This window comes from Scyliorhinus canicula, chromosome 3 (assembly GCF_902713615.1).
Source record: "Scyliorhinus canicula chromosome 3, sScyCan1.1, whole genome shotgun sequence".
In the NCBI taxonomy this organism is placed as follows: domain Eukaryota; kingdom Metazoa; phylum Chordata; class Chondrichthyes; order Carcharhiniformes; family Scyliorhinidae; genus Scyliorhinus; species Scyliorhinus canicula.
This window is the reverse complement of record NC_052148.1, coordinates 157,368,798-157,384,052: the sequence shown is the minus strand read 5'-3', so window position 1 is coordinate 157,384,052 and position 15,255 is coordinate 157,368,798. Positions and strand designations below refer to the sequence as shown.

The window sequence follows — 15,255 nt, the reverse complement described above, 5'->3', positions numbered from 1 at the left end:
ACCAATCTTTTTCTCTTCACATACCTTCTTTCTTTAAATTTAGAATACACAATTCTTTTTTTTTTCCAATTAAGGGGCAATTTAGCATGGCCAAACTGCCTTGCTTGCACATCTTTTTGGGTGTGGGGGTGAGATCCGCGCAGACACGGGGTGAATGTGCAAACTCCACATGGACAGTGACCCAGGGCCGGGATCAAATCCGGGTCCGCGTCACCGTGAGGCAGCAGTGCTAACCATTGGGTCACTGTGCGGGATTTCTCTTCACATACCTATAGAAGTTTTTACAGTCACCTTCTGTTCCAGACAAGTTTACTCTCATACTCTAATTTCCCCTTCTTAATCAATACCTTTGTCCTCCTTTGGTGAATTCTAAACTGCTTTCAATCGTCAGGTCTACTGTTTTTTTCTGGCCAATTTGTATGCCTCTTCCTTGGATCTAATACTATCTCTAAGTTCCCTTGTATGACATGGGGTGGGATTCTCCGTCGGCCGACGGCGGAATCATGAACCTGATTGGACGGTGAATTGGTCGTGACGCCAAAATTGTGGCAGTTGCCGGACGAACAGCAGAATGCAATGCACTGGTTCCTCGACACCGATGTTAATGCATTCTACTCCACACGTACAGTAAACACCGTTTGCATATCGTTAGTGGGCCTGACCCGGTATTCTACAGGGCCTCTGCGATGTTCCAACTAATCAGCTGATGAGGTGGAGAGAGGAGGTAGGACATGCAGAGACACGAACGTAGTCTGCTGGACCTGCTGCTGGCAGGGCTAGCTGGGGGGGGGGGGGGGGGCGGGGGCCTCCGCCAGACCCGGGGGAGGCAACGGGGGCTGACCAGGGGATGGGCATGGGATCGGGTCATCCCCTACGGGACTGGGATGCCAAGGCATGGACCGCCATTGCCACGGCCTGCAAGGCAGCCACCTTGCTGCACACCCCACTGACTGCCCACTGTTGTCCCAGTTGTGCAAAGTGACACCGGCCAAATGGGTGCCCACCCTACCTCGCACCCCTGCCCCTACCCTCCCCCCACCACCGTCCCCGCAGTCCATACTCAACCCGGCAATATGCATGGCGCCTTCATCCTGGCGCAAACAACGGTCCCTGACCTCTTTGAAGCACACCCCTGGCTGCGGTATTGGCACCTGGGCGACGGGGGCTATTCGCTGCGGCCATGGCTGTGATGCCTATCCAGAGACCGATGCAGAGACCTGCTACACTGACACCCATACAGCGAAAAGGGGCATGACCGAGCAGTGCTTCAGCATCCTGGAGGTACGGGTCAGGTGCTTGGAGCACTCTGGAGGAGCAATCCAGTATAGCGCTAGGAGAGTGTCGCACATCCTGGGGCCCTGCTGTGTCCTCTACAACATCGCACAGCAGAGGGGCGATGAGCTGAAGGAGGAGGATCAACACGAGGCCTTGTCTGATGAAGATGCGGAGGAGTGCCAGGATGGGTAGAACATGGGGCTCAGTGAGGCACAGGAGTGTACGCCAGGGCCGACTCTCGCGGGACGCTCTGATCACCTCCTGGTTTACCGACTAGGGGGGCCTGGCCAGCGGCACGAACATCCCATCCTACCTCACACCCCTTCTCCTGGTTGGCCAGCCCCTCCCATGAACACCCTCTCTCCTCAGTCCCCTCCACCTTGTAATCCCTTCTGTGATTCCTACCTGCCTCACTACACGGTGCGAGCCCTGGATTGGCAGTAACAGCGGGTCTGGTCCATGAGTTGGAGGATGATGGCAATCCGCTCTGCCTTGAGCTCTGATATTCCGCACCGTTTGACAATGTCTGATGTCTGCCCACATCAAAGCTGGCTGTTCCATCACACGGTCCCACTGAACCCTTGGGGTGGCAGAGGTGGGAACGGGGTGTGAGGGTGGTGAGGAGGGAGAAGGAAGGTGGTAGCACACCGGAGGGTGAGCGCTGGCTGAACTGGGTTCCCTGGCCCAAGACCACCCCCAACATCTGCGTGAAATCCCGTTGACAATGACAGGACCGGTAGATCCCACTGGCGGGCTACCTCTGGCGCCAAAAATCACACGGTGGGGTGGTCGGTAACTCTTGCCCTTTGTGTTTCTCCACATTAATTAGTCAATGTTCTCAGATTGGTGAAAATTTGCTATTCCAGCTGCCTTTTTAAAATTGAACAGTGAGCACCTATCCTTGTGTTTCTCTTCATTCTTAATCTGAGGGAAAGGCTTATAACAAACATTCTCTTGTGTGCCCGACACCACCAACTTCTCAATGCAATGAGTTTGGGAAGTTTGGTTAAGTACCAGGAAACTCTCATTTTTTTATTCTTTACAGTCCTGGGAGAACACAATTTCAAATTTATTACCAGTTTAATCATTTTTCATCTGAGTGACCTTTTTAACCATGTGGACATATTTGCTTTAAAGTAAGCCTTTTTTCATAATATGTTCAAAAGTCCTGAAATGTGACATTCTGCCATTCCTACAGGCAAATTTAATTACCTCACTTTACAATTTTCACTGAGTTTCCCCAACCCCTTGTAATTTTGGATGATTGCCATTAGCCTGGAGAAATTGCTATTTACACCATTTCGTCAGGTTTTCCAATAATCTTCTGCCAAATCAAAGCTATGGTGGTTAATTGAAACAGCCCATGTCCTGTGCACTTGTCCTTTTGTAAGTTTCTGCATTCCTCCCATTTTACCAACGTGTTGACCCGTGCTTCTACACTCCTCGTGGAAAGTGTTAGGGGACACAATTTCAAACCTTAACTCATCATTTTAATCACCTGAACGCTTACTGGAAAGAGACACCCAGGAATTGGCCAGTGCTATGTTCAGCGAGGGTGTTCTGGAATGCAAAAAACAGAATGATCACCCTCACATCAATAAATTAAAAGAAAAAAATATCATGGATGCTTGAAATCTGAAAAAAATGCTGAAAATACTCAGCAGGTCTTGCAGTCTCTGTGGAGAGAGAAACCAAGTTTTGAGTTGAACATGACTTTTTCAGAACAGAAGGAAGGTAGAAATGACCATCCTCACATTCACCTGATAATATTTATCAGGCTTCAAACAGGGATTAGGTATTTCCTTGAGTAACCACTGTGTACTCAGCAAGCATTGTAATCTCTACTCTGGATACATTGCAAGCTCGAATTTTGACTGCAATGCTAAATCAAGATAGCCTTGAGCCATGTTCATTTGTTTGTTTCAGAGGTGGATTTCGCGCGGCACATTCTTAAATCTGTGTGCAACGAATTTGAAGCTAAAGTGAAAGTCCTATCGAGTGAAACGGTAGATTGGCTTGACATCAAGAATACTATCGGAGACCTCAACTGCCTTATTAAGGAATTTGAAGATAAGCGAACTAAGATCTCCATGCTGTCACAAAATGGTAAATAAAATGCCAGTTGAATGTTCTCTGTAACTTTTACACCCGCAAAAAACATTTTTAAAATTAAGAAATCTGCACCTCTTGAAATAGGTAAAATGCTGAAATTATTTGCCAAAATGAATCTTGTTTTTTTGCAATATTTTAATTAAGTTTTTAACATTTTATGTATAAAAAAGAAAGCACACCGCCACTCCACCCCAAAGAAAACTAGGACACACACAAAAAAAGAAAAAACACCCACACCACCCCCCTGCACTCTGTTGCCAATTGGCACCGGAGTCGCCAATAATGTTGCTCTTTTTAATGAGTGGAATACTATCCCACCAATCGGCACCAATAATGTTGCCAAATTAACTAGATATGGCGGTTATTAATGATAATATTGCTTTTCAGAGTCGCCAGGCATCAAATGATACCACCAAAGGTGTTTCTGGATATCGATTAAAGACTAAACAACCTGTTAGTCAGTTCAAGTTCAAAGATAATTTATTTACACACCAGGATTACTTCGACATGCAACATAAAATACTACAAGTTAAACTACACCTAACAACTACAATAACCTGTACTTAACTTCAGGGAAACCGGCTCTTTGCAGATGAACAAGGCCTTTGTTCGGATCTTGCGTAGCTGGGTAGATTAAGTGACTTCTTTTCTGCTGGGCTCATCTGTCTGTTAGCGATCGTTGGTCTTGAACTTGTCTTCTGGTCGTAATGCTACACTTGATTTTAGGCATAGGCCGGGGCCAAGAGAGACCGAACACATGGCTGTGTCTCTTCTTAGCCTCTGGGATTTTGCACTCTTTGGGGCGGTCCTTAGCTTTGGACCCAATAATTCAACAGGCTTCGATCACTGCCTTCAATTTTGGCCAATAAAGGGGCGGGTGCCTTGATGGCTGGGCGTGTCCTGAGCGGTCATTGATTTTGGCTGTTTGGGCTTTCTTAGCCAAGGGAGTAGCGCCGGTTAGTCTGCATCTGTATCGGTTATCTGAATACTGTCCCTTTGTTCTGGAGAAATGGGCCATTAGAATATAAACGAGCAGGGGTTTTGATCGCGTCTAGCTATCTGATTTGCAAATACACACACAAGCTCTGAATGTGTCTGAGTCCTGGGTTGGCCATAATTCCCATGGTCCTTTGCAGGTGGCCATCTGAGATGGCTACAACTCCAGCCCACCCAAAGCCCTACTCCTCCCCCATCCCCCATCCCTAGCAGCTGACGGTGAACAACTCTTTGAAATACAGAATGAATGGGAGCCATCGTTTGTAGAACCCCTCTTCGTCCCTCTCAAGGTGAACCTAACTTTTTAAAGGTATAGGAATTCCATTCCAGCCAGACTGAGGCACAGGGCGGAGAAACTGATCCCACACCAACAGGGCCCACCTGTGAGCAATCAGCGAAGCGAAGGCTAAAACATCTGCCCCTGTCTGCAGCCTTGGCAGGTCCAATACCCCAAATATTGCAACTAGGGGATTGGGCTCCAAATCCGTTTGCAAGATTGCCGACATGGTGCTGAGAAACAAGCCCCAAAACCTCCCCAGCTCAGAGCAAGACCGGGACATATGATCATGATTGGCCGGGCCCCTCCCACACATGTCCTCCACTCCCTCAAACAACCGGCTTCGTTGACCTCGTTAAATGTGCCCCATGCACCGCCTTTAATTGAGTCAATCTTGATCACGAAAACAAAGTCCTGGCATTCACCCGCTGCAACACTTCATACTACATCTCCTCCTCCACTGCCATTCCTAATTCCTTCTCTCACTTAATGTTAACCCCCTCCAGTGGTACCGTATCTTCCTCCAGAATCCTCCCATAAATCCCCAAGGTACTCCCTTTCTCCATGCCCGCCAGCGATAGCACTCTCTCTAACAGCGAGGAGGGCAGCATCACCGGGAATGCTGGAAAGATCTTCCTCGCAAAATCCCGCACGTACATATACTGGATGGTTTTGGTCCGTGGGATCTCATACTTTCCCGTCAACTCCTTCAAACTCATAAATCATCCCTCCAGAAACAAATCTCTCATTCGTACCACCCTCACAGCCTGGAACCTAACATCTAATCTAGCCAGTTCAAATGGGTGATTTGCATAGATCGGCGCCACCTTCGGCACTTCCCCAAACAAAAAATGCTGCCGAAATTGCATCCCAATCTTCAGAGTCGCTACCACCACCAGATTGCCTGAGTATTTCCCTGAGGAGAAAGAGTGTGACACCAGCACCCGCAATTCCCGACCCCTTACATGAACCCGCCTCCATCCTAACCCAAATTTCCTTATTTGTCCCCGTGCCACCCCACCACCCTCTCGCCGTTTGCCGCCCATTAGTAGTAAATCAAATGTGGTAGAGCCAAACCACCCGACTGCCGGTCCCTCTGAAGCACCGTTTTCCGAATTCTGGTTACCTTGTCCACCCAAATAAATGACATGATTAATTGCTCCACCCCCTGAAAAAATGCCTTTGGCAAAAACACCAGCGGGCATTGGAATAGAAATAGAAAGCGTAGTAAAATATTCATCTTTATCGATTGAACCTGGCCAGCCAATGACAGAGGGCGGCTATCCCACCTCTGAAAATCCGCCTTGACCCTGCCCGCCAGGCTCGTGAAGTTCAGGTTACGGAGCCGGGCCCAATCTCGATCCATATGACCCAGATATCTAAAGTGGGAGGTCGCCACACAAAATGATAACCCCCTACCCACCCCAATCCGCACTCTTTCCAGGCAGAGAAAATGAAAAGCTCTCCCTCTTCCCCAAGTTCAGTTTGTATCCTGAGAAAGCCCCAAATTGTGGGGACCAGGTTGATATACACAAAAGAATGTCATCGGCATGTAGGAATCCCTCCCCGCTCTCACTATCCCCCCACCACTTATCTGACTGCCTCGACACGACGGCCAAAGGCTCTATCGACAAAGCAAATAGGAGAGGGGAGATAGGGCCTCGTTCCCCTTTACAACTGTGACAATAAGAGATTATTATTTTAATTTTAACTGGAGATAACCCGAATTCAGATCTTTTGTAGGGACACTCGCCTTGGGCTCCATATGAAGCAAATTAACCCACGACAAAAACTTGGGTCCTAACCCAAACCGATCTAATACCACAAACAAGTAACTCCACTCCACCTATCAAAAGTCTTCTCTGTATCCAGTGCCACAATAACCTTCTGCTCCCACTTCCCGATGGGGAAAGCAGCATGTTTAACAAACGCCGCACGTTCAAGGAAAACCGCCTACCCTTTACAAACCCTTCGCCAACCACCTGCGGAAGACACTCCAACCTGAGCACTAGCACTTAGCAAGAATCTTGGCATCCACATTTAGTAGATATATCGGCCAGTATGACCCGAACCCTACCGGGTCCTTATCCCCTTGACTGGTGCCTCTCCTATCTGCACTTTCCCTATGGCCATCTCAACCTCCTCAATCTTCAGTGGCTCTTCCAACACCTTCCTATCCTCTTCCATCACTGTAGGGCAGTCCAATCACTCCAAAACCTCCACCATATCCAAATCACCCCCCCACCGCCTCCCCCCCACGGCATGACCTGTACAGCTTCTGATAAGACTCCCCAAATGCTCCATTCACCTTCTCCTGAGCAGACACTAAACCTCACTTGCCTCTTGTATCTGAACAATCTCTCCCAGGAGGTCACCTGCCACCTAAGCTGGCCAGCGAACAAACAGCTGGCCTTCTCCCCATATTCGTACATTGCTCCTTTTGCCAGCCCCAATTTGTGTACTGTATTGTCTGTGGACAGCAGATCGAGCTGCGTCTGCATGTACCTTCCTGCTGGCCAAGAGCACTGGGGTGGGATTTTCTGAATACCTGCCATCAACCTCCAAAATTTCATTTATCATCCTCTACAGATCCTCCTCAACCTGCACCTTATGTGAGATTATCTCACCTCTCACCACTGCTTTCAAAGCCATTAACAGCACCGACGGTGAGACCTCCACATTTTTATTAAACTTCACATACTCATCTATTATCCTCATCATCTTCAGGCACAACTCCATATCCAAACTCCATTCCGGCCACCTTGCCGGCCCCCTCTCCATTATCACATCCACCAGGCATGGGGCATGATCAGTAATGACGATCGGCAAATACTCCCCCCTCCTTAGCCCCGCCAAGAAGGACCTCCCCATGATGAAAGAATCAATCCGAGAGTAGACGTTGTGTAGCGGAAAAAAGAGTGCTCTCTGCCCCCCGGATTTAGAAACCTCCATGGGTCTACCCCCCATCGCCTTCATTAATGTAACCAACACCTTCGCGCCTCCCGACAGGGCCAAAGACGTTAGCTTAAACCGATCCACTCTCAAGTTCAAGACTGTCTTCAAGTCCCGTCCCCTAGAATAAAACTGATGTGTGTTCATATCGGGGATGGCCACTAACATCTTCTTCATGAACTCAACATCATCCCAATTGGGGGGGGATACACCCTGACTGACACCACTGATCTTCTCTGCAGAGTACCCATAACTATCTGCCTCCCTGGGCTGCCACATTCTTCTACATCTTACGCCGCACTCTCTTGTTAATCAGTATCACTACCCCATTCGAGCCCTCTATCAACGCCTGAGTGAAACACCTCACTAACCCGCCCTTATGAAGCCGTACCTGATCATTCACCCACAGATGGGTCTCCTGCAGCAGCACCACATCAGCCCTCAAGTCCTTCGTGGGCAAAAACTCTCTCCGCTTTACCAGCCCTCCCAATCCCCGCACATCGCACGTTACTCACCAAACTGGGGGCCTCTCACCCTCTACCGCTCCTGGACATCAGCCATTTCCACTCCGAGGGATAGGCCGAGCCTCCCACCCGATTCCTAAAACCAGAGCCCACCACCCAAGAAGGATAAGCCGATCACCGTCAGTCAGCTACCCCATCCCATCCCAAAAGCTCCCCAACCACTTCCTCTTGAAACAGCTCCTCTCTTCAGTCACCCCACCCCACACTTTCCAGGTAAGCTGAAACCTGCCTATCCAGGTTCTGCCGATCGCACCCCCACCGTCCACCTTGCTCCCATTCACTAGCCCACTCCAGTTTGCTAGTGAGATGGCCCCCACCAGAGCCCCCACCCCCTGCATTCCTAACACCCTGTACTCCAATCATCTACCTCGTGTATTGAAAATCCCCAATCCCCGAACTCATCCCAAAACTGCCACTTTCCTCCCCTCCCCCCACGTGCCTCCCCTCTCCAATCCAAAACCACCCTGGAGAGGAGAAACACAACCCACACCATCAAAGACCCCCCCCCCAACAACATTAACCTTTAATAGTAACTTATGTACAAAGAAGCAATGGACCCCAACAACCAAACATATCCTCATCCCAGCCACAACACCAAAGTCCCAGTATCCATCTCAGTTCAGTCCCAATCCTTTCGCCTTCACGAATGCCTCTGCCGTCTCAAAATAATGGTCCCTGAAGTTGTGCATGACCCTTATCCTTGCTAGGTAGACAACCCCATAGCGCACTCCACTCTTGAAAAGTGTTGCCTTCGCCTTGATAAAGGACGCTCGCCTCTCACCAGCTCCACCGTGACATCCTGATATACACAAATACCACAGCCTTCCCATCTCGCCTCCCGATTCTGCCTGCCCACATCAATACTACCTCAATGCCCCTTTATCTGGTAGCTATTGTTGTGTTTGGTCTTCGATGTCTTGCAAAATAATCCACCAAAAAACCTGAGTTATCCAAACCAGGATCATTATTGAATCACACGTGGTAAGATCTGTTACAGAGCAAGTTATCATGGAGTTTCTTTGTACTCCTCTGGAACTACACCTCACACGACTGTCCACCTATATGTCTTACTACCATCTCCTACAACCATCTGGTGATGGCCGGATGTGCCCCCACATATATTGGAGCCCCTGGTCACATGCCCGCTGTCTTGAGACCGCATGGTGCGTCTGCACCACCACCTACTGGTTGGAGGTCGCACACCATCCATTTATGATATTGCTCACAGGCATATCACCACAGCTATGAAAGCAGACAATCACAGCTTTTGGCGGCTTGTTTACCCGTAGCTTCGGCTCGAGAGACCAGTGGGCCCTATCCAAATCGAAGGGGGGTGCATACTCCTCCACCTCCAACAGCTTCATGTACATCTTTGCAAAATACTCTGTCAGATTTGGAATAAAATACCTGTAGAAACAAAACTCCATTGGCCTCGGAACCTCCACACTTTCAGGTAGCCCTATGATCCTGAAGTTCTCCTGACGCAACTTGTTCTCAAGTTCCTAAGCCTTAGCTCTCATGTTCTTATTTCTGTCTTCCACCTTTGGCACCTCCTCTTCCAGCGAGATGAGCTGATTACTGTGTTGCGACAGTGCTTCCTCCATCCCCTTCAGCACCTCACATGCTCCGCACCATCTCCAACATCTTTTCAAGAGCCCCCTTTATTGGAGCCAGCGACTCTTCCACCAATTTCTTAAGAGTGTCCGCCATCTCCCTCCCCTGCCGCTCAAAATGTTTAATAAATTGCCGCTCAATCTCCACCGCCATCACCTCGGCCAATGTATCCACTGTAATGGGAGCAGCCCCACCCGGAGAATTTGCTCCTGTCATCTTTCCTCCAACCGCCCTCTGCGCCATCGTCAACTCTGCCAGCGGACTAGCACTTGCTCCCTTTCTCCCAGCATTCTTCCTTTGGGATTTTGACATCCTCCGGTGCTCACAACTCTAATAGCAAATGTTTACACACAAATTCCCCCCCCAAAACTAGGTGAAAAGGGGCAAAACCGAGGACTCTCGTGGGACCCACCGTGTGACCACCACCTACATGTCGCCACCGGAAGTCGTGTCCAAAATGAATCTCAAACAAAATAAGGACTGCTGCATAAACTTGAATTTGTGCAAATAAGGAACTTGCTGACAGTTATGTAGGAGCTTGAGGAGATATAATAAAAACTGTTTAAGACCACAGACAATACTTTTGGATCGATTTTGCATTGGAATGCAGGAGTGAGGAAAGATAGCTGCTCGGAAAACCAGAATGTAGAATCAATAAGGATGGAACTAAGAAATAACAAAGGACAAAAAACATGAGTGGGAGTAGTTTTATACACCTCCTAAAAGTAAAGTTGGACAAAGTAAAAATCAGGAAGTTAGAGGAGCATGCTGCAAGAATAATGCACTTATTGTGGAAAACTTTAATCTTCATATAGACAGGGCAACCCAAATTAAGGTTGGAGGGCGAGCTCATGCAATGTATTTGAGTTGGTTTTCTAGAACACCATGTCAAAGAACCAGTGAAGGAACTAGTTATTTTGGGCTGGCCACCTGCTGGGTTTGATGTGCTCTCCACGTCAAACCTGCTGGGGGGGGGGGAGCCCTGGACAAGTATTGTGCACAATAGGTGAGGCAGACGGAACGTTTGTATTTTTAAAAATAAATTTAGTGTACCCAATCATTTTTCCAATTAAGGGGCAATTTAGAGTGGCCAATCCACCTAGCTTGCACATCTTTGGGTTGTGGGGGCGAAACCCACGCAAACACGGGGAGAATGTGCAAACTCCACACGGACAGTGACCCAGGGCTGGGATTCGAACCTGGGACCTCAGCGCCGTGAGGCCGCAGTGCTAACCCACTGCGCCACCGTGCTGCCCGGACGGAACGTTTGTATGATGGTTGCTGAGTTGTTTGATCAGGGAATCAGATGTTTGGTTTTCCTAGGATAGGATAACTGGCTGTTGGAGAATCGGATGAGGGAAGAGTAATGTCGGACAATACCCTGGGCTACCTTGCAGCCTCAGCCCCACAGGCTATATGTTTATAAAATCTCCTTGTATAATAATTATGTACAACTGACTTTTCTATTTGTTCGCCATGAGTAACTGTAAGAACTAATCTATTGGGGCAGCACGGTGGCCTAGTGGTTAGCACAACCGCCTCACGGCGCTGAGGTCCCAGGTTCGATCCCGGCTCTGGGTCACTGTCCGTATGGAGTTTGCACATTCTCCCCGTGTCTGCGTGGGTTTCGCCCCCACAACCCAAAAAAATGTGCAGAGTAGGTGGATTGGCCATGCTAAATTTCCCCTTAATTGGAAAAAATAATTGGGTAATCTAAATTTATAAAAAAAGAAAAAAAAAAGAACTAATCTATTCACGATACATTTTACATTGATTATTTTAACAGGAAAAGGAAAAAGTACCATACTGAATTTCCTTCTGTGTCTCACAGCTGACAATGAAATGGAATACAAGAACAACAATATGCACCTAAAGGTAGTGGTCAATCTTTTAATGTGTAGGTAACAAAATGTGATTACATTTTAGTTAATTTGAACCTTTATTTGAATTATTCTTTTTAATGTATGCAAATGGATGTATATGTGTGATTGCATGAATGGAAAGTTAAAGACTGGAGTTTTGAGTTTCTAATTAACAGTTCCAGCAAGAAACTCTCATTACCAGGAATGTCTGAAGGATTAATCTAAAGGTGCTCATCTTAAACTTTATAATTTGTATTTATGTATTTTGTGTGGAAGCTTTATGTCTTCCTGGTTATCTACAAAAGCAGCATCCAGTGGGCTCAAATGATGTTCCACACTTTCTGAATAAGTAATACTATTTTGCTTCACTCAGGGTTTAAGTAACATAAACACCAGAGAAGAGATGGAATGGATTCCCCAAGCTGTGAGTATCAAGTTGAATTAAATTTAAATATGTTACTTGTTTTGGATATTCTTTGGAGGTTAATTGTAATAGGCAGCAGAGATTGATTGATAGGAATATTACACTGGAGATTAAAAGATGTATACGTGTTGGGCTCCAGGAGGTGGAACGGGAGGTAGAGGCTGGTAAAATAGCAGAATCACCCTGTGCAGCCCCCCTACCAGGGAAGTTTCCCAGCAGCAGACTGTGAGATGGATCAGCTGTCTGCTCCATGGAAGTGGGCAGCTGAATTTCAAATTAAGGCCTCAATTATGGACCATTTTATGAGGCTGCCAGCACTTTTCAAAGGCAGAGCAGCCTTCCATCCCATACCCCAAAAGTAGGGACATTGCTGTCTTCATGGAGACGGCCTCACTATAGCAACCTGAGGGGTTAGCAGAGTCTGAGGTTCGATGGGCCAAAGAGGGGCGGGTGGTGGTGACTGTGAGCATGAGCATCAGCATCCATGGCCCCACAAATTCCCCCAGAGGGGCTTCCCCTCTGTCCTGCCAGTGCTTCCACCCTCAGTTCCCTAAATTTTAATTTTGACATATCTCCCAGAGGGTATCTCTATTGTGATGTGTCATCAATGTCTCCTGTCTACCTCAGTAACAAACACATCCTCCAGCAGACTTGCTGCGGCTTCACAGCTGCAGGCACTCTGATTGGGCCACCAGCATCAGGAGCCTACCTGCTGTCTTTAATTGAATGTGTGCCTGCAGTCGTTCAATTGGAAGGAATCCTCTGATAAAATCAGCGATTTGTTCCCAGCAAGTGTGGGCTTTGGATCCATTTTTCTGGGTGCTGGGGGTCCCTTTGTGTCTGTGTCAGTGTCTGTGTCTGCGTCTGTGTCTGTATCTGCATCTGCGTCTGTGTCTGTCTGCATCTGTGTCTGTCTGCACCTGTGTCTGTCTGCACCTGTGTCTGTCTGCACCTGTGTCTGTCTGCACCTGTGTCTGTCTGCACCTGTGTCTGCGTCTCTATGCTTTCAAACTGTGGCGGGACAAAAAGAGAAGTGACATCACATTGAAGCTGTGACCTGAATCTGTGTTAAATTTGAAAAAAAAATTGAAAAACTAATTAAAACTAATTAATAAACTAGGTCGAGGAGTAACTAAACCAGACAGCAGATTTTAGTATTTAGCATTTAACTTTACAGTAAAAATCTAGTGCCAGAGACTATATAGTTAATTGTAACTTAATCGAATAATAATGTAAGTATTTATTTTAAATTAATTAACTAGTGCTTAGATGTCACTCAGCGGGGTGCAGTACTCTAACTGTGAGATGTGGGAGATCCGTGACGCTTCCAGCGCTCCGGTCAGCTACGTCTGCAGGAAGTGTAACCAATGGCAGCTCCTCGTGGTTCAGTTGGAGCAGCAGTTTGATGCACTTAGGAGCATGCAGGTGGTGGAACGTGTCATAGATAGGATTTACAGAGATGCGGTCACACCCAATGTGCAGGTAGACAGATGGATGACCACTAGAAAGGGCAGACAGTCAGTGCAGGAATTCCCTGCGGCTGTCTCCTCTCTAACAAGTATTCCACTTTGGATACTGTTGGGGTGGGGGGGGGTTGACTATCAGGGGAAAACAACAACAGCCAGAACAGTGGCAACCACAACTGAAATGAAAATCGCTTATTGTCACGAGTAGGCTTCAAATTAAGTTACTGTGAAAAGCCCCTAGTTGCCACATTCCGGCGCCTGTTCTGGAAGGATGTTACGGGAATCGAACTGTGCTGCTGGCCTGCTTGGTCTGCATTCAAAGCCAGTGATTTAGCTCTGTTGCTCAGCAGGGGAGGGTCAACTGCAGGAGAGTGATAGTTATAGGGGACTCTATAGTAAGGGGCACAGACCAGTCGCTTCTGTGGATATGAAAGAGACTCCAGGATGGTATGTTGCCTTCCTGGTGCCAGGGTCAAGGACATCTCTGAATGACCACAGGACATCCTGAAGGGGTGGGTGAACAGCCAGAGGTTGTAGTACGCATAGGTACTAACAACATAGGCAGGAAGAGCAGAAGGAGTTCAGGGAGTTAGGTAGTAATCTGAAAAGCAGGACATCTTGGATTGTAATCTCAGGATTACACCTGTGCTACATGCCACTGAGGTTAGAAATAGAAGGATAGTGCAGCTAAATACGTGGCTAAACTGGTGGTGTAGGAGGGAGGGTTTCAGATTTCTGGACAACTGGAATCTCTTCCGGGGAAGGTGGGACCTGTACAAGAAGTACGGTTGCACCAAACTGGAGGGGCATCAATATCCTGGCTGGGAGGTTTGCTAGAGTCACTCGGGATGTTTTAAACTAGTATGGCAGAGGGGTGGTAACCAGAGCATTAGCTTGGAAAGTGTAATAACTGAAGGGGAAATAGAGAACAAAAATAAGAGAACAAAATCACCCTGTCTGCTCAAACTCAGTAGTTTGAAGTGTATTTGTTTCAATGCCAGAAGTATAGCAGGTAAGGCGGATGAACGTAGAGCACTTATTAGTACTTGGAACTATGATGTTCTGGCTATCACAGAAACGTAGTTAAAGAAAGGGCAGAATTGGCAGCTGAACGTTGAACAATATAGATGCTTCAGGAGAGATCGGGGGGGGGGGATGTAAAAGGGGTGGGGGAGTAGCATTACTGGTTAAGGAGAATATTATAGCCGTACTGCAGGAGGACACCTCGGAGGGCTCATACAATGAGGCAATCTAGGTAGAGCTCAGGAACAGGAAGCGGGCAAATGTAATGTTGGGGGTTTATTACAGCCCCCACCCCCCCCCCCCCCCCCAGCGAGAGAGAGGAGCAGATAGGTAGAGAGATTTTGGATAGGTGCAACAGTAACAGGGCTGTTGTGGTAGGGGCTTTTAATTTCCCCTATATTGACTGGGACTCACTTAGTGCTAGGGGTTTGGATGGGGCAGAGTTTGTACGGTGTATCCAGGAAGGCTTCTTGATGCAATATGTAGATAGTCCAACTTGGGAAGGGGCAGTACTGGACTTGGTATTGGGAAATGAGTCTGGACAGGTATTTGAGGTGTTAGTAGGGGAACATTTTGGTAGTTCTGTTAGTTTTAGGATACTTTTGGATAGGGATCACGTTAAGGTGCTAAACTGGGGAATTCAAATTACGATAACATTAGACAGGAATTGAAAAATTTGGATTGGGTGTGGCTGTTGGAGGGTAAATCGACATCAGACATGTGGGAATCT

At 47.6% G+C, this 15,255-nt stretch overlaps 1 protein-coding gene across 3 annotated transcripts in view; it reads left to right on the top strand.

Moving 5' to 3' along the window:
- The window catches only part of LOC119963043, a 133,502-nt gene that overhangs the window by 7,483 nt on the left and 110,764 nt on the right, over positions 1–15,255 (top strand). For 2 of the 3 annotated variants that reach the window (XM_038791551.1, XM_038791550.1), the window contains exons 2-4: positions 3,202–3,381; positions 11,537–11,625; positions 11,986–12,036. In XM_038791551.1, the coding sequence (XP_038647479.1) occupies positions 3,202–3,381; positions 11,537–11,625; positions 11,986–12,036 (320 nt within the window). The remainder of the gene's footprint in view (positions 1–3,201; positions 3,382–11,536; positions 11,626–11,985; positions 12,037–15,255) is intronic. The other variant, XM_038791552.1, reaches the window with a different exon arrangement.